General features: G+C 38.6%; 1 protein-coding gene across 2 annotated transcripts; it reads left to right on the plus strand.

The window, feature by feature from the left end:
- Positions 1 to 5287: 5287 nt before the first annotated feature.
- Positions 5288 to 8733, plus strand: LOC113111810 (uncharacterized). Of its 2 annotated transcripts, none has more exons than XM_026276906.1 (6): positions 5288 to 5430; positions 5995 to 6038; positions 6299 to 6365; positions 7170 to 7451; positions 7730 to 7852; positions 8429 to 8733. In XM_026276906.1, exons 1-6 carry the CDS (start codon positions 5385 to 5387, stop codon positions 8473 to 8475), a joined length of 609 nt encoding a protein of 202 aa, XP_026132691.1. In that variant the 5' UTR covers positions 5288 to 5384; the 3' UTR covers positions 8476 to 8733. The 2 variants fall into 2 exon arrangements, with proteins under 2 accessions (XP_026132691.1, XP_026132692.1); XM_026276907.1 differs by having other exon boundaries at positions 5291 to 5430; positions 5860 to 6038.
- The last annotated feature ends 12157 nt before the right edge of the window (positions 8734 to 20890 follow it).

Below are 20890 nucleotides of genomic sequence, written 5' to 3' on the forward strand. Positions count from 1 at the left end.
AACATTTTAACTTTTTATAAAACGTTAACGTTAACCATTCAGCTACGACAGTTCAATCCTGACTGGCTTCGTTAAGTTTCATTAGTGATATTTGTTAAAAATATGTACATCCGATTATATAACAGCAGCAGTAATTCGGCTAATATAAAGCGAAATATAATTATCTTACCTTGATAGTTTAAAAAGTTTATCCATTGACACGCAGACGCAGACCGTGTTGAGAGAGTACCAACCGGTTTTTTTTTTTGAATGAAAAGGGGCGGGAAGACAGACACGCCAATCATCGCGTGACTCAATGACCGCATAACACAAGTGCTTTTAGATTATAAGAAAACCCTTTGAGATACTTATAAATAAAATAAAATAGGATTATTCATGAAATAAATAATGTTGTATTGTTACATTATGATATAACACTAAATTATATAAAACATGAAATACATACAATTAAATCAATTTAATTGTTAGGATTATGTAGCTACCCATAACTTCATAGAAATAAATAATCTACAAAAAAAAAAAAATAAATAAAAAATAAATAAATAATGTATATAACTATAAATATATATCCTAATATAGCCCAAATGTGGCCCATTTGGGACCCACAAATAAACAATAACGGGCAGCCTAACTGGGTGGGGCCCATAACTGTATCCAAGCTGGGGCCCACATTCAGCCCATCAAAGTGCCCACTCTGAGCCCATGCCCAGTTGACACCCACATAGTCCAGATAAATCCCATGTGGGTCCCACATGGACATGTTGGCTGGGTGGAGACGTGTAGGTTTTGGGGTGGAGTTCAGTGGGTTTAGGGATCTGGGGTGGAGACTGGTAGGTTTAGGTATATGTAAGGTGGGAGAGTTGGATCTGGATCCAACCACGCCCCATAGATCTTAATATCTGTAGTAAGGACCATCAAATACAATTTGCATTATTCAAATATCCTAGATCACGTCATTTATGGTTCAGTGTGAGATTGTCTACTGAGAGATGTTAGAACTTTCAGAAGCTGAACAATCGGCATATTATCGAACAACAGTACAATCAATTGAACACACTGTATTTCAATCCCTCACAGCCTATTTTTTATTTTTTTTTATTTTTCATCTCTGTCAATAATAAGTAGCCTATGATGTTAGCCTTACTCTCTGACTGTTCTCGGGTTAGTAGTTGTAATCTTCCTGTAAAGCATTTCCAGTAATTCCAGCAACATCAGCTGATCACAGATTGTCATATATTCCATTTCATGGCCATTTGTGCAACAAAAATCTTAGCTTTTTTTCTTAAACCATTCCATAAATTCATTGGGTAGCTTTAGCAAGTTTAGCTACACTAGTTTTTTTCTTTTTCTTTTTTAAAAGTCCTGAAGCTTTATGGCGACCTCCTGTGGCTGGATGAAGTTATTGCATTCACCAAACACATTGCTCATCCCAGGGGTGTTACTCGAGTCTAGGATTTTCATTTTAGGGGGACTCAGCCCTCAATTAAGGATTTTTTTTTTTTTTAATATATAATATGTGTGTATTTGACTAATAGGGGTGGTATACTAAACTTATATACCAAAAATGCTGGATTCCAGATTTTCAAATTGTTGTATTTCAGCCAAATATCCTAACAAACCATACATCAATCGAAATCTTATTTATTCAGCTTTCAGATGATGTATAAATCTCAATTTTGAAAAATTAACACTTTGGTTTTGTGGTCCAGGGACACATATGGTGATAGATAAAAAGGAAACAGAAATGCACATACTTTCATTCCCTTGTGATAGCTTTCATGTTGACTTTTTGCTCATTGCGTATTAAGATGTTACATTCTGATCAATATATTTAGTCAGTCTACATTTCTTGTGTGATTAATCCTGTGTTAAGTCTAAATATGAATTTGTCAGCAGCAATAGTATGCCAGAACATCCACCACACACCAGCTTATTGGTGGAGAGGAGACAGAGTGATGAAGGCAATCAGGAGATATGGAGATTGTTAGGAAGCCATGATGGTCAGAGGCCAATAGACAGATTTGGCCAGGATCTCGAGGTCACACCTCTGCTCTTTTCTAAATATATACTGGGACCACATGGGTTTAACATCTTATCTAAAGGGACATGGGTTTAACATCTTATCTAAAGGACGAAACTAATTTTAACAACAGTATTTCATTTACTTTAATGTACACTTAATGTGTTTCTCAGCGTGTGTGAATCAGGTGAGTTTGTCTTGTTTCTGCTCTATTGATGTGGTACTGTACATTATTGACTGGAACTTTCCAGAAGCTTCTGTGAAGGCTAATGTTTTTTAACTAGGCTACTAGAAGTGAGGTCGTGACCTCTAGGTGGCTGGATGTGATTTACTACATTTAAAACATGCTGTTCATCTGGCAGTGTTAAGACTGTAAGTCATCATTATTACGCAATACTGAAAAATGCTGAATGTGGTTTGTGAAATCAGGTGTTTTGTCTTGTTCTAGAGCATATGATTGAGCCCATTATGAGAGTGAACTACACATGGAAAGAGAAGCCTTATGTTTACTATGTGTATGGATTTTCAGTTTATAAAATGATTATGGACTCAAATTTTAGCGGGAAGCAGCAGTTTGAAGTTACAAAACATCAACAAGTAGCTTTCTCGCTTCACAAGATAAGAATGTTGTATTGGAGGCTTTTATCAGCTGTTTGGACTCTCATTCTGACGGCACCCATTCACTGCAGAGCATCCATTGGAAATCAACTGATGTTATGCAAAATTTCTCCAAATCTGTTCCAATGATGAAATAAACTCATCTACAGCTTGAAGGTGAGTACATTTTCATTTGAACTATTCCTAATAAATATAAGAGACAAAAATGCATCAGCCGCAGGAAAAATGAAAACTTTGAATGAATGTTGAACAAAGCTGTAAACTCTTTACGGAGAGCAGCTTCTTGTTTTATTTTTTTATTTTCTCTTGCACGTAACCTCGGACACCATGGTGAATTAAACTGGAAGATAACACACATATTAAGATATTAATGAAATATCTTTGAAATGCTGACAGCTGTCAATCAACAAGCACACTTGTGGAAATTTCTTAGTATTGTCTCTATTTTAGTTTAGTCAGTTTGCATAACAGGAAGTATGTTTCATCCAAGTCTGCTTTGACAAAACTGTAGCAGTCGCTCTTCTGATTCTGAACTCTTGCCGGTTTATTTTCATCTGTGTATAATTTGATGGTTATTTAAATTAAGACATTCATAACTTATTCTTTTTACATTTACTTCATAAAATGTAAACTTTACATAGGTTTACAAAGTTTGTACATGTTTACTTCACAGAATGTGAACAGCGATGAATGTTATGAAAGACCTGATGACCAGTCAAATTAAAATCTAATGAAAATGCATACACACTATGCTGAGAGCATTTCAGAATGCTTTTCTATGTACTTAATTTTTATTACTGGCTTATTAATAATTTACTCTGGCTTCTAAAGAAGCCTTATGAGAAGATCAATGACTAACATGCTGGCTTTGGCTTACAGAGCTGTAGATTAAAGTCAATGAATAGTTCCACTTCCTCAATATTTCTGCTGATGTCAGTTGTTACACAGTAGGCGCTCAGTATATATATGTGTCTATTTAAAAACCTCACACTAGTAAAAAATGTGAGATGCATTTTGACCTCTAGCATTTATACATATTCTGATCATATTTGTGCTTGATGTGATGATAATCTGATGAGGTTCGGTTTGGTGTGTCCTGACTGATGATTTTGGGATCAGGATTAGATTTGGACTTGAGCTTCAGTAGTTTAACAGAACACAGAAACTAACTAACACTGAATACTTTGTACACTTTTGTTTGGAGGACCAGGTGTATGCCAGTAGAGGTGGGCAGGCGGAGGTTTGCCAGACTCTCCCTGAGCAAGGCCTGCGGCACGCTGGGCATAACAGGTGTTAACCGAAGAAGGCAACAATGTGGAGGCAGCAGAAAACGCTTCCAGATGTCTCTGGTTAAAGAGGGGAGAGCACTGGGGGTAGTAGAATGCCACAACAGGACGAGGAGGAAGCCTAATGTTTACTATATGTATGGAATTTTTCAGTATAGAAAATGATTATGGATTAAAATTTTGTCTGGAAGTAATAGTTTGAAGTAACAAGATTGTAGGTTTTGTTTCTTGTTTCTTGTTTGTTTCTTGTAGGTTTTGTTTTCTTATGAACAGGTAGCTTTCTCACTTCACAAGATAAGAATGTTCCATTGGAGTGCTGTGGATCATTTGTGGATTATTGTGATGTTTTTATCATCTGTTTGGACTCTCATTCTGACGGCACCCATTCACTGCAGAGCATCCACCGGAAAGCAACTGATGTTATGCAAAATTTCTCCAAATCTGTTTCGATGATGAAACAAACTCATCTACATCTTGGAGGGCTTGAAGATGAGTACATTTTCATTTGAACTATTCCTAATAAATATGAGAAACAAAAATGGTACAGCTGCAGTAAATGATAACACGAATGTTAAACAAGTTGTAAAACCCCGTACGGAGAGCGTCTTCTTGTTTTTTTTTTTTTTTTTTTCTCTTGCACGGACACCATGGTGAAATAAACAGGAAGATAACTTGAAAACATAAAATCTCAAAATTCATCCTTTAAAACCCATTTTAAAATCAGACATTAAAGTCAATGAATAGCTTCTCTTCCTCAATATTTCTGCTGATGATTGTTGTGGCACATTACTGTCAAGCACTGATAATAATAAGAAATAAATATATTTAAAAACAAACAAACAGGGCAGTGGGCTAAATCAGCCACCACTTGGACTTTTCCCGGTGTTCCTGATGGCCATTCCGGGCCTGGTTATGATGCAGCACTGACTTGCAATGTGTACTGCACACTGAGGGTCACTTATGCCTGCTGCAAAACAACCACTAAAGGGGTGATTTATATAATTGTATCATCATTTATTGGAGAGGGGTTCGGACAAAGATTGTATCTGTTGTACAAAGAGGTGTCTTATTTGACCTCGGTGGGGTTTGTCCAAGTAGAAGAGGAAGACCACATCTGCCACACATGTGCGTCACTGTCTGTAGACTGTGTAAAATTAATAGCTATCTAGATGACCTAAAGTGCATATTAAAATTTTATGTTTAAACTAAAAACTTTTTTTTATTTTTATAATATAGCTTTACTTAGTAAACCGTAGTCTTAATATCTATTAAACACAGACAGATTTTTGAAACTCAGCAGTAATGTTTAATAAGTGTAATGTTAATGTTTGAGAGACACTTCTGCTTTTCACACCTACTTTGACTTTTCTTGTAAACACAGAGGAAGTCTGTTAAGTGTTAAGACTCAGTCCTTGCTGTCTGTGCGTCTCAGAAAGCTGTAGTCTCTGATCTGTGACAGCATGAACCCGCTTTACATCCTTCTATTGGTCCTTTGGTCAGCTTTCAGTAAGTGGATTCTATTAGTTTGCATCAAATTTAGTGTTTATCTACTATATGTTTGGAGTGGACAGGATTCAGTGCGATTTTTGTTATTGGCGATGGAGATGGAAAAAATGTAACCACTCTATTTATCTGCTTGTCAAACTTTAAGCCATCATTCTGCCTAATCAAACCTAATCATTTTACATTTATAAGGCAAAAAAAAAAAAAAAAAGAAAATAAATAAAATTAGAGTGAATGGCTAAATTAAGATCTGATTTGAATGTTCCCTTAATTGTTTTAATAATACTGAATTTAGTTTATACAGGTGTATTGCAGTTTGGAACAAATATATATACTACATAGATAGCAGGGAATACATAGACATAATGACTTCAAATTAATCATGTAATTAAGAGCAGAAGATGTGAAGGCACCTGTTGTTTCCATTAACAGAGTCATCTTTTTCTTCTGATCTTGAGTCGATGGAAACCCAGAAAAACCAGGATCTCACCCACTGACAATCACTTACATTAAAACTTCAGTTGTCTAGATTTTATTATTGTCATTTGTCATCTTTGCTTTATCTAGATCCATGGCAGATGACGACAGCAGATAACCTAGACTTTTGGATAGTAAGTTTATTTATTTGAATTTTTTTGTATAATATATCAGATGATGAGTGACTTTTTTATAGTTAGTTTTATTTATTTTGAAATATAATGTTTTAATAATTATTGTATATTGTAGCTGATGATTCTATAGTATAAAAATATACTGTAAAGAAAAAATTAATATAAAATGTCTGTCTTATTTTAGTCCTGGTTTAGATCTGGTATACAAAAATAAATGTACATTTTTATATAATAAGTTTTCTTGTGCCTTTGTTGAACAGAATGGAGATTCAGATCATGAAGACACTGAGGGAGCTGCACTTGAGGAATATGAAACCGAGTCTGACAGTACGATTTATTTGATTTTCTGCCTTCTTCTTATTACAAGATTCTTGAAATTAGTGCTGGGCGATAAAACCATAACAATAATTACAATTTCCTCTTGATAGAATGATAACACGTTTGATATAATGCTTATGTGCCAAAGCAGAATGAAACCGTGTTAATGGCGTCACATGAACTAATTATCAGCAGATGTTCACTCACTGATCCACAAGCAGCACTGAGATCCAGAGAGAAGCGCTTCAATTCAGAGAAGAACACATTTAATTTAATTTAGTGTCAAACCATATTAACCATATTTGAAACAATATTACCCATTAGAACATGCAGAAATATTTTGATAATATAATAAAACATCACATAATACAGAAGAAAAGATCTGTTTCTTCACTGTTTCTCCACAACTTTAATGTTAACATCTGTCTGAGATGCAGATGATGTCTTGTATACAGTCACTAGATTGTGCTGCTGTGTTGTCTGAAGCAATACATTCATGAAATAAACTGAATTTGACAACTAAGCATTTTGTAGATTAATTGTTTAAGGCCATTTCACAATTCTCAGGTTGGAAAATACAGAAATGTTTAAATACAGAACGATCATGTTAGTAAACCTGAACTCTAGAATTAATTTATTCAATTTTATACCAAGCATCCCATAGTTACATGGTTATTGATTATTAAAGTTGTTATACTGTCATAAATATTTGTAATACAATGTGACTGGGTGATTAAATGTGTGCAGTGTTTACTAAAATATACAGTCCGTGTTAATATTGCTGAATGTTGATGTGCTGTATTTCTGTCCCAGAGCCCAACATCACAGTGTACCGACAGACAGAGGACCGAGAGCAAGTGATCGTGCTGTGCAAGATTGGAAGGACATACGGAATGGACTCTATTGATCTGTCAGTGGAGAGTGAACTGGACTACACCATAGAACCACTTACATTGCATTGTTTCTGTTCTTCAGATATGCGTGTGTTTCTGGTCACTGTGCGTCCACCTGCTTCCTTCACCTGTGTTCATGAGATTTATTCTGATCTAGATGTGAGGAACCTGCGCATCCAGACGTACAATTACACTGGGTCAGGTAAACACATCTCTGCAAGAACATTTAGATGATACTTCTGTCTATCATACACTATTGCTAAATGTTTGCATTTTCCTATTTTGAAACATTTTTATCTCTCTCTCTTTCATCCTCATCTTATATCTACTGTAGGATGCTTAATTAGGCATTAATAAATAGAGACTAATAATAGAGCTGATCACTGGAGAGTCTGTATGAGAATATATTTCAGTGCATTCAAGCCTAACCATATTTTAACTATGTATTTACTTATTGTATGTTATTGTATTTCCCTGCAGTCTCAGATCATCATGAAGAAGGAGCATCTTTATTATACATCTGCTTTTCCTCCTTCATTGCTGTTGGTCTCTTCATCATGACTGCAGCAGTGATTGTGATCAACATCAGGAGCAAAACTAAAGGTGTGTGTTTCACCAGTTACTCACTCATTTATAGCAGCGATGAATCTTATGAAAGGTCTGACCAAAACCTAAACCTGAAAATAAATGCACAGAAAATGCTTCGTAATGTATTTCAATTAATTATTGGCTCAGTCATCTTTAACTCTGGTTGCTAAAAATGGAAGCTCAAAGAATGAGATGTAGGCTTTTCTGAGCTGTGGATGATTGTAAATAAACTTTTAAATGAACCAAAAAGTTTCTCTTCCTCAATCTTTCTGCTGATGACTGTTGTGGCATATTACACATTGCTCAGCATATAGTGAATAGTTTTCTGTGTGTGCATGTGTCTACATCTTACTCCAGGTATTAATGTGAAATGCATCTTGATAAATGCTAATTGAGAGTTTCTAGCAGTTACATAAACATATTCTGATCATATTTGTGCTTGATGTGATGATAATCTGATGATGTGTCCTGACTGATGATTTTGGGGTCAGGATTAGATTTGGATCAGACTTGAGCTTCAGTAGTTTAACACCACACAGAAACTAACACTGAACTCTTTTTACACTTGTTTTTTTTTTTTTTTTCCTACAGACACCAACTCAACTGCAGTTACTGACAATGACTACGGGGAAGCATAAAACATCAGAAGAAAACTGAACAGGCCTGAAGAAAAAATAAAAATAATAATAATAATATATATATTATATATAAATATAAATGAAAAATACATTCATTATAACCTATAACTAGAGGTGCACATAAGTGGTACCCAGCGACCAAAATAAAAAATGTGCTGTATAAATTCAGACCACTCATGGTTGGCAGCTGTTAATGGACAATTAACATTTTAGATCAACAAACTGTAGTACTTTACATTGCAAAAAAAAAAAAAAAACTATTCTTAGCTAGATTTTTCTGTCTTGTTTCCAGCCAAAATATTGAAGCAAAAACTCACTTAATTTGGAAATGTTTAGATATTTTGGATAAAAAATAAATAAAAAAGTAGTAAGAAAAGCATTTTTTTGCAGTGTATAAGATTTCTATTCTAACTGAAAGCATGAATCTAGGCAATGCACTGCTGTTTTCAAAGCACAAAGCAAAACTGTGACAATTCATTCACTGATTCCTCAATCGACTCCACTAAACCAGGTAGAACATATACTTACCTGCCAGTAACACGCCAAAATAAAAGTTTGCTGATTTTAAGTTTAAAAATGCTGAATTTTTAAAAAAATAATTGTATATTTGTTTAATACTCCGTTTTTATTTGAAAATATATAGTATTTCAGGAAATATAATATCACACTTTATTTTCTTTATTTTATTTTTTACATAACTGTAAATAAAGTGCAATCACAGTTATGATGTATAGTCACTGTTATAATTTTTTTTTTATATGTAGTTATATTTTAATGGGTCAGGAAAGTGTGAGGACCAAACCAAGTCTCCAGGTGCTCTTATGAGAACCAGGCTGAAAAACTTATGTGCAGCCCTGTTTATAACCATAACCTTATGCATTTTTATTTTATTAGTTTTGTTGTTGTTGTTGCCTACGCTGTAACGTTCCTTATTAGTAGTCTGGATGAAAAAAAAACATTGTCATATAAAAAGTAAATGATTCTCTTACTTCTGAATTTTACTTTACTGCTGAAGCTTTGGTTTCTGTTTAAATATTAAGGGGGAGAAGCTGTGGTATGGTATATTTCAAAACTGTTTTGTATATGAAAATAAAAGCAATTACTTGCATGAGTTAATGTGGTTGCTTCTTTGTTCTTATTTTTAAATACATAACAAGGTAACGAGATCTTTCTTCCTCAGCATGTACACACCTCTTTCTCTTTCAGTTAAAGCAGATATTATGTTGCTTCTCTAATTTTACATGTAAATATAGCCGAAATCACGGCATAGGAATGGTTTTTGTCTTGTTTTATTTTATGTGTATTTGATTTCATTATGACGGCTCAATTATAAATCAGGATTTTGCCTCCAGCCATCCAAGGAGTATATGTGTGACGGGTAAAAAAAAAAAAAAAAAAAGGTTACCCCACCACTTATTATTATTTTTTATTATTTTGTTTTTAGCAGAATTGTACTTAGTTAATATTTAATGTATTTCACCACCATACCTGTAGAGGGCAGAGTGGCGCTTTAGTGGGTTATTAGGAGAACGAAAGCTCGAGTTCCGGGTCGAAAAAATTGTTCCATAGGAAATGCACCGGGTGGAGACCGACTCGTTTGTTTTGACCGGAAGAGGGAAGTGACATCACGGACAGAGGCTGGATGGTGGAAGGGAGAATGTTGTGGGGAGATGAGTCAGATGGCAACAATGAGCAAGACATGGAGTATAAGGAAGTAAGGTTTAATAAAAGGAAAAAAAAGGAAGCATGGGTGATGGATCTGATTCGGAGCAAATAATGAACAAATCAAGCGGTCGGAGAAATGAAGCTGATAAGGAGGCGGAAGAAAGAGAAATCAAAGTGATAATTACTTTTTCTAAACAGTCAGAACAACAAATGCATCTAGTTAAACTATCAAAAGCATTTGAGAAAGAGATAGGAATAGTAAAAGCTGTATCCTTTCTTAGTAATGGAAGAATAATGATTAAATGCAAGGACGGGAAACAGAAACAAAAGATTCTGAAAATGAAAACACTAGTTGGAGGAAAGATAACATGTCCAGAAATAGGCGATAAAACTAGAGGGGTTATTTCAGGAGTACCCCTCAATGTACCCCTCATGGAAGACATTAAAGCTGCGGTAGGGAACTTTTGACTCTCTAGCGGTTAATAAACAGAACTGCTTGCCTCTTGCAGAAGAACATCGTAGCCGGAACTACTTCTCTCTGTTTATGTCTATGAAGAATCACAAAGGTACTGGGTTACTCCGCCGCGGTATCCCCGAAGCAATCTAAAATAGTCAGAATATAAACACTTATTATAGGTGCACCCTAGTGATTCAGGACTAAAAACACGGTTTGGAAAATGGATTCATGGTGTACTCGCTTATTATATACATTTTTCTACATTTTGAACACAAACAAAGTTACGGACCGCAGCTCTGATTGGTTGTTTCTTACCGGGAGCGATGGAGTTTCTGCAAATGGCAATAGGACACTGGGAGGAGCCAGAGGAGCTTGATTTTTTTCACAGATTATCTGTCTCATATTCTACTGTCAGGACATAATGACAGGTTTAACAAATATGTAAAAAATTTATATTTACAAAAGTTACCTACTGCAGCTTTAAAGGAAGCCTGAATGGAGGCATAGTTACCTCTGCCAGAAGATTGCAAATGTGGATAGATGGAAAAAGATGTGATAGCACAAGTGTGATGATCCAGTTCGAAGGGAGCAGTACGTAGTTCGAAAGGAGAGTACATGCCTCCACCTTTGAGATGTTTTAAATGTCAGAGAATGGGACACACGGCAAATCTGTGCGAAGGAAAAATGCGATGTGTGAAGTGTGGAGAAGAACACGAATATGGCAAGTGTGAGGAGGGAGCGGAGATCAAAAGCTGTAACTGTGGTGGAGGACATAGTGCAGCGTACGCAGGATGCCCTGTACAACAAGAAGCTCTGGAAATACAAAAAGTTAAAATAATGCAAAATATAACGAATGCAGAAGCTACTCATAAGATAAAAGCCATAGATGGGACAAAGCAAAATAATGAGCAAGGAAACAGGGTGGATTCTAATGTCCAAAAATTGTTTAATAACGATACAAGGAATAAATCAGATCTGCAAATTTTTAAGTAAATAAAATTGATTTTGTGGCATTCATTTGTGCTGTAATAAATGGTACATCACAAGTAGAGAGGAAGTCGGATAAACTAAAGATTATTGTAGGATGTGCTAATAAATTCCTAAAGGTAACAGGAGTTTCAGCTGAGGAAGTCCATGGGATTTTAAAAACAAAAGAAGGAAATGCTGCTTTGGACATGACTCAGAGTAATGATACTTAGGTGTATAATGTCCTTCCTACTACTAAATTGGAATGCTAGGAGCTCAATAGCAAATGGGCAAGAATTAAAAAAATATATAACAGAGATGGGGAAAACACCGGACATCATGTCTATTCAAGAGACATGGTTAAATACTTCCTTGGATTTTAAAATCAATGGATATGTAGTAGAGAGGAAGGAAAGAGGAAATGGAAGAGGTGGAGGGTGTGCAACATTTATTAAAGAAGGAATAGCATATAAAATAATATATGGAAATAGTAATGCAGTGTATGTAAATATAACAATAATGGGAATACAAGAGGTATCAGAATTACAAATTTGTATAATCCATGTAAAGAATTAAGTAATAATATAATAGAAGACGTTATGGGTGATACACAAGGTAAGATTATTATATGTGGGTATTTTAATGCTCACAATGGATTATGGGGTAGCATAAAGACAGATAGTAATGGGGAAATAGCAGATCGTTTTATAGAAGAACATTTACTGGTGTGTTTGAATGATGGTAAACCAACAAGGGTGGATATAATGACAGGTGGCACATAGAGTTGGGTCCGAGTCCACCTTTGTCGAGTACGAGTCAAGACCAAGTCCACAAACATCGAGTCCAAGTCCGAGTCCGAGTCCAAAAGGGGCCGAGTTGGACTCAAGTCCGAGTTCTTAAAGGCCGAGTCCGAGTCGAGTCCGCCCGAGTCCAGAAATTAATTAAATTAAAAAAGATTATAAATTGGTATTGTACATTTTTACATTATATTAATATTTTAACCTTTCAACACATTAAACCAATGGCAATATAAAAATGTAATAAAAAAATACCACTGTTACATCTAGTCACAAACAGTTTTTATTTTATGTCAACAGAACTAGTTTCCTATCAAAAAAGGTTTCAAAGGTTTTATTGTGCATGAAAATACAAATACAAATGAACCTATTTTATTATTGTATCACACTATATTGTCCTCCAGTTAAAGATGACATTTCAGTTATTTAATGCCTCTCCCCCACATTTGACAGAGGTAAAGTGCAGCCAATGAGGAGATCCTTAATGATGACATTATGAATTTCTTGTTGTCTTGGAGAACTTGCATCATAAAGTTGCATTTCTTGTTTGGTCAGTTCTGGTCTTGCAAATCCTGCAATGCTGAGCTGTGCAGCATCTGTTGGTTGCTGCTGCTGTCTCTGGTAGTCGGTTGCATCGGTTTTCGGATCACCAGTACACTGAACCGAAAACCGTTTCTTTCGGAGGCGTCCGATTTGAGAACAGATGAACTGATGATACTGCGCATGCTTGTAATTTTTCAAGTATTTTGTTAAACATTGGAAAGTGTGATAAAACTAAAAAAAAAAAAAATAATAAGAAATATATATATATATATATACGTTTTTTGTTAAGATAGGGGCTACATGCCAAAGGGGTTTTCAGGGAAGTTGGACAATAATTAAGACTCTAAAGACTCCATGTTTAATATGAATAAGGGATGATTTATGAAATATCTGTACTGTATTTATAGTTAATGATGACAGATTCACAAACTGAGTTTGTAGTAAACAGAACATGAACACGAGTAGAGCAGCTGATGATACTGAACTGCAGCACGTGCCGGTGTCCTGACATTTTATCCTACCCTGTCAAATTTTCCTACCCGGGTTTTGAGCGATTCTCGACTCGTTCTCGAGTCAAGAACCGGTTGTATCAGTTTTCAGATCATCAGTACACTGAACCGAAAACCGTTTCTTTCGGACGCGTCCGATTCGAGAACCGAGGAGCTGATGATACTGCGCATTCGTGATTCAGCATGAAGCCGAATGACTCACAGCGCGTCTGAACCGAATGATTCTTTTGGTGATTGATTCTGAACTGATTTTGTGCTAATGTAATGAGTGCGGGTAAACCGAGGGCTTGAATGAAGGGCAATCTGACGAAACGTAAGTTCATTTAATAACAAATACATCGCAATGGATTATGTATCCGGTGAACTGTTTTTTTTTTTTCAACCGGTTTATTGAATCAAACCGTCCGAAAGAACCGGTTCGCGGAAAAGAATCGAACTTCCCATCACTAATCCACATTGATATCCAGTGAGTGGTGCGTGTGTTTCGTCTGCAAGCAGGAGACTTCTGCCTGCCGGTGTGGTGCAGTAAAATGACAGAAGGGGAGACATTCATTAATTTATCATTTCAATTTTATGCTGGTTTTATTGTTACACATGACGTGGACTCGACTGTACTCGGAATATTTTCCGAGTCCAAAATGTTCAAGTCCGTGTCAAGTCCGAGTACAAATTCACCCGAGTGAGTGACAAGTCCGAGTTCATTCAAAATTGGACTCGAGTCCGGACTCGAGTCCGAGTCCAAGTTCGAGTACTCCAACTCTAGTGGCACATCTTGTTTAGATCTAACTATAGTGTCAGCAGCTTTAGCAGGAAAGTGCATTTGGACAGTATGTAAAGATCATATGGGAAGTGATCATTGGCCAGTAGTATGTGCAATTCAAAAATCAGTACAAAAACGAAATATGTATGGGGATTTAAACAGGCAAGATGGAAATAATTCCATATGATGTGTGAAGAAAACTCAAAAAATATAAAATTGGAACTGTTGAGGAGAAATATGGTAAAATAGTAGGAGAAATCATTTATGCAGCTTAACGTCTTGGTTTCGTATGTAACCCTCGTTCCCTGAAGGAGGGAACGGACACGGGCTCTACACGGAGATTATAAAATCTCACAAATGTGTTAGGTGTAACCCAGCCGGCAGCTCTACAGATGTCTGCTAGCGAGGCACCATGCGCCAGCGCCCAGGAGGAAGCTACGCTCCTAGTTGAGTGATCTCTCACCCCTAGGGGGCAGGGCAGGTCTTGAGCCTGATAAGCCAGGACAATAGTATCCACTATCCAGTGGGATAACCTCTGCCTGGAGACAGCCTTGCCCTTCTGCTGGCCTCCATAACAGACAAAAGAGCTGGTCTGAGGTCCTAAGGCACCGAGTTCTGTCCACGTAGGTTTGGAGCGCACGTACTGGACAGAGCAGCGCCAGGGCTGGGTCTGCCTCCTCCAGGGGCAGCGCTTGCAAATTCACCACCTGATCCCTAAAAGGAGTGGTGGGAACTTTGGGCACGTACCTAGGCCGGGGTCTCAAGATAACGTGAGAGTTAGCCGGCCCGAATTCCAGGCACACTTCATCAACTGAAAATGCCTGCAGGTCCCCGACCCTCTTTACCGAAGCCAAAGCCATCAGGAGCTCAGTTTTCAAAGATAAAAACTTTAGCGTGCCTCCCAAGAGACTTACCTTCAACAGGGTCATGGTGAGCCGAAATGGCGGCCACATAGACCTTGAGGGTGGAAGGAGACAGCCTTCGTTCCAACCCCTCCTGAAGAAAGGAAAGCACTGACCCAATCTGACATTTCCAGGGGTCCTCACGCTGAGTGGCATGACTTGCCTGAAAGGACTTTGCTACTATCCATATGCATCTTTGCTCTTTTGTGTTTCTTCACCTTCCCCAAGGGATGATACATATTGGTGACACCTGTAGTTGTCCATGTGATGTCCGTCACGCTCTCGCGATGGAACAAAATGCAGCGGTAAATTAGCAGAATAAAGCGTCAGCTACTTCGCAGCCTGCTAGCCCTTTTCTCCACTCATACCAAGTCCTCGAAAATCCTTGTTCAAACGACTTCCCGCTCTTTGTAGATACTTGTTTGATGTTTAAATTTGGTTTGGGTGGTCCTAATTCTTTAATTGCCAATTTATCCTTATTGCTACGATGAATTAATGGTATTACTTCGAATGACACAATATAATTAATCTGCACTGAGGTAACGTTCACCTTGATGTCGATCAAGTTTAGCTGACAACTGGATTTGCTTAGCTGTCCCCATATTTTTTTTCTTTTTTTTTGACATTTGATAAACATAATAATTAGTTTTTAATTTTTTCTTGTTAAAATTCTAAATAGTTTTTAAATATCATTGTATATCACTGCTCCCACCAGTCTTATGAAAGCACGTTAGGGCTAGCCCTCCCAGAACTCATTGAAATTGCATTGCAATGCCTGCAGATCAAAAAAAAAAAAAAAAAAAAAAAGAGATGTTTAAATGGAAGTCTATGAGAGCACTCGGGGCGATTCTCAGTTTGACAGAAATCACCCCAAAAGGGCAGTACTATACAAAACGCGACTCGATGCTGATTTAACTATTTCACGAGTTCACACTTACATCTAATTAGCTGAAGTATTATAGTGCATATTTGGCGTGCTGTCCGGGGAAGGGTCTCCGAGCTCGGGAATGGCCCAAACCTAGAGTACCCCCCCGTATATGTAAAAGTCTAAAATTAACTCTAGTGGAGGAGATGGGGATGGAGTGGGGATGCTGACAAACCATCAATGGAGACAGGTAGGCTAATTCAGCTGTATTTATACCCTAAGGTTGATTATATTAAGTGGCTCCACCTGTGTTAATTAGGCTAAGTATCTGACGTGCTCCTCCCGAACCTTGTTATGAAACTGCATTTCACGAGTTCACACTTACATATAATTAGCTGAAGTATTATAGTGCATATTTGGCGTGCTGTCCGGGGAAGGGTCTCCGAGCTCGGGAATGGCCCGAACCTAGAGTACCCCCCAAAAAGCAATAGCGGAAAGGACAGCCACCAGACTAAGGACCCCCCACAATAGCTTTGACATCTGGCGGGGACTGATATTTAAAAAAGCAGGTTGGAAGGGCCTATATGTACTCCAGTGATTGCAACTTTACCTATTGGATAAATGGGCCCCACCGGCTGCTTGTGTCGGACTATGTGATTTAGGGCGCCCGGTCGGGGGGGTTCAAGCCGTTGCACAACCGGAGCACCTCACTGCATTGGAACGGATGAGCCCCACCGGCCGATAGCGGAGGAGCGACGTGATTGGATTGCCCGACCAGGAGGGCCCGAGTTGTCTCGACTGGAATAGGTCACGGTGTTGGCGTACGGGCCCTACTGGCTAATGAGCCCCTGCTAGTCAGTGGGCAACCAGGGCAGATACCTAACCGAGAGGACCCATGAAGCCTCCGACTGGAGATCAAGACTCAGGACGACGGACGTGTAAGTCCTCTTGGTTTGAGCAGATAAACAGCTTTGGGCTGCCGACAAAGAGGACTCTTGCAACACCCAACGGGAGATCAATACTCAAGGCATCGGATGGATAAGACCTGTTTGTGGGCAACAAGAAAAGAAAACCCAACCGGGAGCACTCTCGCCTACATCTGACACGAGCACAATACTCAACGGCGTCAGACGGGTAAGCCTCGCCGGCCGGGGAGCGGGTATAGGAAAACCCGACTGCGCGGGCTCTCGCAGCATCCGATGGGAGATCAGGACTCAGAACATCGAACGGGTAAGCCTCACCAGATGGGGGGGAAAAGATTTGGACAGAGTTTGGCGGGAAGTGGAGACTCTTGTCGTCGTATGCGAGCACCACCACCCGTCAAACAGGAACGAAAGTTTAGGTGACCGTGAGACTCTCGCCGACGTCCGATGGGAGCTCAATACTCAAGGCATCGAACGGGTAAGCCTCCCCGACCGTAGCATGGAAAAGTAAAGTTTAAGTGGCTGGGAGACTCTCGCCGACGTCCGATGGGAGCTCAATACTCAAGGCACCGAACGGATAAGTCTCGCCAACTGTAGAAAGGAAAAGGTAAGGTTGTCTAGCTGGGAGGCTCTCACCGACGTCCGATGGGAGCTCAATACTCAAGGCATCGAACGGATAAGCCTCTCCGGACGTAAGATGGAAAGGTAAAGTTGTGTTGCCAGGAGGCTCTTGCCGGAGTCCGATGGGAGCTCAATACTCAAGGCATCGAACGGATAAGCCTCGCTGACTGTAGGAGGAAAAGGTAAGGGTGTGTGGCCTGGAGGCTCGCGCCAGCATCCCGAGGGAGCTTAATACTGACGGTGTCGGATGGGTAAGCCTTTTAGACCAAAGGATGAAAAAAGTTGTCTGGCCGGGAGACGTCGCAACCATCTGACGGGAGCTCAATACTCACGGTGTCGAATGGGTAAGCCTCACCGACTGTAGAAAGGAGCAGCATCAGACGGGAAAGCCTCTCCGAACGTAAGACAGAAAGGTAAAGTTGTATGGCCAGTATTGGGGCAAACAGTGAAGGAGGGCTTTTTTTTTAAACACGGAAAAGGCAAAGTTTGGATCAAGCCGGAAGCACTCTTGCAGTGTCTGACAGGGTTCAATACTAAGAACAATTTGGTTGTCTAAAGGGTAGATGCTATGACGATTACTGCATAATTGTTTAACGAATCCAATGAGCTGCTTCCGATATAAAGTCAGAAAATCTTGGTGCAGACACTGTATTTGAAAATTTAAGTGCACAAAAAATAAATAGAATTTCCTGTGTCAGTGTACCTCAGATGAGTGCCATTAATCAGCGATATGGCCATTGTCAATCGTCATCTTGTCAGTGCGTGAGATTGACGATACGTATACGTATGTAATCGTGCTTGGGTAGAGGAAGACAGAGACTCTGTTCTTGTCATGGCATGACTTTTTGCTGTTTTAAACAATGCGGGTGAAAGAAAGAGAGCCTATGGAATCACCGATAGTCTAAAAGAATATACTTTCAGATGCACTGATAAACTGATGTTAAATATGAATTTATTATATTTAAAACAGCTAGTTCATGTAATCGGGTACTACGGTCATCTCACTTGTCTTGTGAAAAATTTGCTGCATCTGCACACGGAAGTTATCTATCGAAATGATCTGGAAATCGGTCAATGGTAAAACAATAGAGGATTTCATTTAAAGTTCAACAATTAAACCCTAATATGGACGTAAATGAACATGTTAAATATAGTATTCAAAACCGGTAAATATATTTGGAGTAAGGTTTAGTTGAAACTGATGCATTGGTTGTACGCGGTCCGGACCATGCGCCTCATAATGAGACCGACACAACGCCACGGAAACAAAAGAATGAGATGCATTCTAACATAACGGAGGCTGTTTGTGGATTGAGACTTCTTCATCGCCTACAGGCTCGAATCATCCTTGCAAGCACGGGCAAGCGTGAAATGAAATAACGGAGCAGTTTGGTAGCTGAATTGTAGTGGCCGCCTAATAATGATAATAAAATACAATAATAGGAGAATGAGTCTAATATCGTCTTGACTATAATTGGTACGTAATACTACCACCACCACCTAGGATGAATAGGCATAACTTGGAAGCGGAGGTGATGTCGACTTTTGCCAGAAGAGAAACAACGACCCATTGAATGATGAAAAAGGATTTGAGGAGATACAGAAAAGGCTCCTGCGGGAGCAGACACTGCTGCGGCAGTGGGGAGATACAGAAAAGGCTCCTGCAGGAGCAGACACTGCTGCGGCAGATACAGAAAAGGCTCCTGCGGGAGCAGACACTGCTGCGGCAGTGAGGAGATACGGAAAACAGATAAGTAAAGGGGAGCATGAGAAGAAGAGGAGAGATAGCTGCTTTGGCCGCCTGCGGAGCTTGCTTTGACTGCTGTAGTTGTTGAAAGTGAAAAGAGAAAAAAAAAATGAAAAAGTCGTGCAGAACTTTCAAACTGGTCGTGCAGCAACTGTTACCTTTGGCATGTTCACCATGGTAAAATTAATGATTTTAATGAATATAATGTATGAATACATCTTCACAAATCAGATGACCCCCAAATAAAACCGTAGGTTTTATGGGGCTAATCAAATAAATAATGGTTTAATAATTATTTCTTCCACAATTATTATAAACCACCATTTTACATTAATTGTGTTGGAAGAATAATGTTAAAGTTAACGAAATATTTGTAATTCTGACCTCGCAGTGCTGCAACAACGCGTCGACGTGCGTGAAATGCGTCGACGCATCACACGGTTTGTTTACATCTCGCGTAACGGCATACTGGGAATGAAGAAAGTTGCAGTCTTTCACGAAAACAGAGACCACTGTATGGGAATATTTTAAAAAGAGGACAAATAAAATGCCCCTTGTTCACCTTGCAAAACCGATATGGTGTACCACGGCAGCACAACTGCGATGCGCGAGCACCTCAGAGGAAAACATCTTGGCGCTCTCCGGTTACGATTTAACTGGTTACCTTGTGATCTGGTGACCAACTTTCTGGTTCAGGTCTGATATTCTTGCCTGGAAAAAAGAGTGCGTCGCAACGCTCACCGCGCCGCTTCCATTATGAGTGCGCTTATTGCGCGCCTACATTGGAAATGACGTGATAAGTGAACGGCCCCTTAAAAGACGGCGCGCTGCGAGACAACAGTCACAAACCACCGAGCTACCCCGAATCAGCTCCAGATCTCTGGAAACCAAGCTAAACCATAGCAAAACCCGGACTACATTTTATGGTTTGTGATGCTAAAGAACATTTCATAACTACTGTCAATTTATGGCTACTGTGGTTTAATAAAAATTCATATTTACCATAGTAAAATCATTTTCTTTGCCTCTTTATTATTTTATACTGTAAAAACTTCAACCACATTGGTTGAAAATGAATAAAGGTTGAAATATTATATTAGAAGTTGTACAGTTTTGTTCAAAATAATAGCAGTACAATGTGACTAACCAGAATAATCAAGGTTTTTAGTATATTTTTTATTGCTACGTGGCAAACAAGTTACCAGTACGTTCAGTAGATTCTCAGAAAACAAACAAGACCCAGCATTCATGATATGCACGCTCTTAAGGCTGTGCAATTGGGCAATTAGTTGAAAGGGGTGTGTTCAAAAAAATAGCAGTGTCTACCTTTGACTGTACAAACTCAAAACTATTTTGTACAAACATTTTTTTTTCTGGGATTTAGCAATCCTGTGAATCACTAAACTAATATTTAGTTGTATGACCACAGTTTTTTAAAACTGCTTGACATCTGTGTAGCACGGAGTCAACCAACTTGTGGCACCTGTTATTCCACTCCATGATTCTTTAACAACATTCCACAATTCTTTCACATTTCTTGGTTTTGCTTCAGAAACAGCATTTTTGATATCACCCCACAAGTTCTCAATTGGATTAAGGTCTGGAGATTGGGCTGGCCACTCCATAACATTAATTTTGTTGGTTTGGAACCAAGACTTTG

Source organism: Carassius auratus, chromosome 12 (genome assembly GCF_003368295.1).
Source record: "Carassius auratus strain Wakin chromosome 12, ASM336829v1, whole genome shotgun sequence".
Taxonomy (NCBI): domain Eukaryota; kingdom Metazoa; phylum Chordata; class Actinopteri; order Cypriniformes; family Cyprinidae; genus Carassius; species Carassius auratus.

Excerpts from the sequence above, each read along its gene's own strand:
- LOC113111810 (XM_026276906.1), top strand. The coding sequence starts at position 5,385 with ATGAACCCGCTTTACATCCTTCTATTGGTCCTTTGGTCAGCTTTCA. Across the intron at positions 6,039-6,298 it reads ATAACCTAGACTTTTGGATA|AATGGAGATTCAGATCATGA; the intron begins GTAAGTTTATTT and ends TTTGTTGAACAG. Across the intron at positions 7,853-8,428 it reads CATCAGGAGCAAAACTAAAG|ACACCAACTCAACTGCAGTT; the intron begins GTGTGTGTTTCA and ends TTTTTCCTACAG.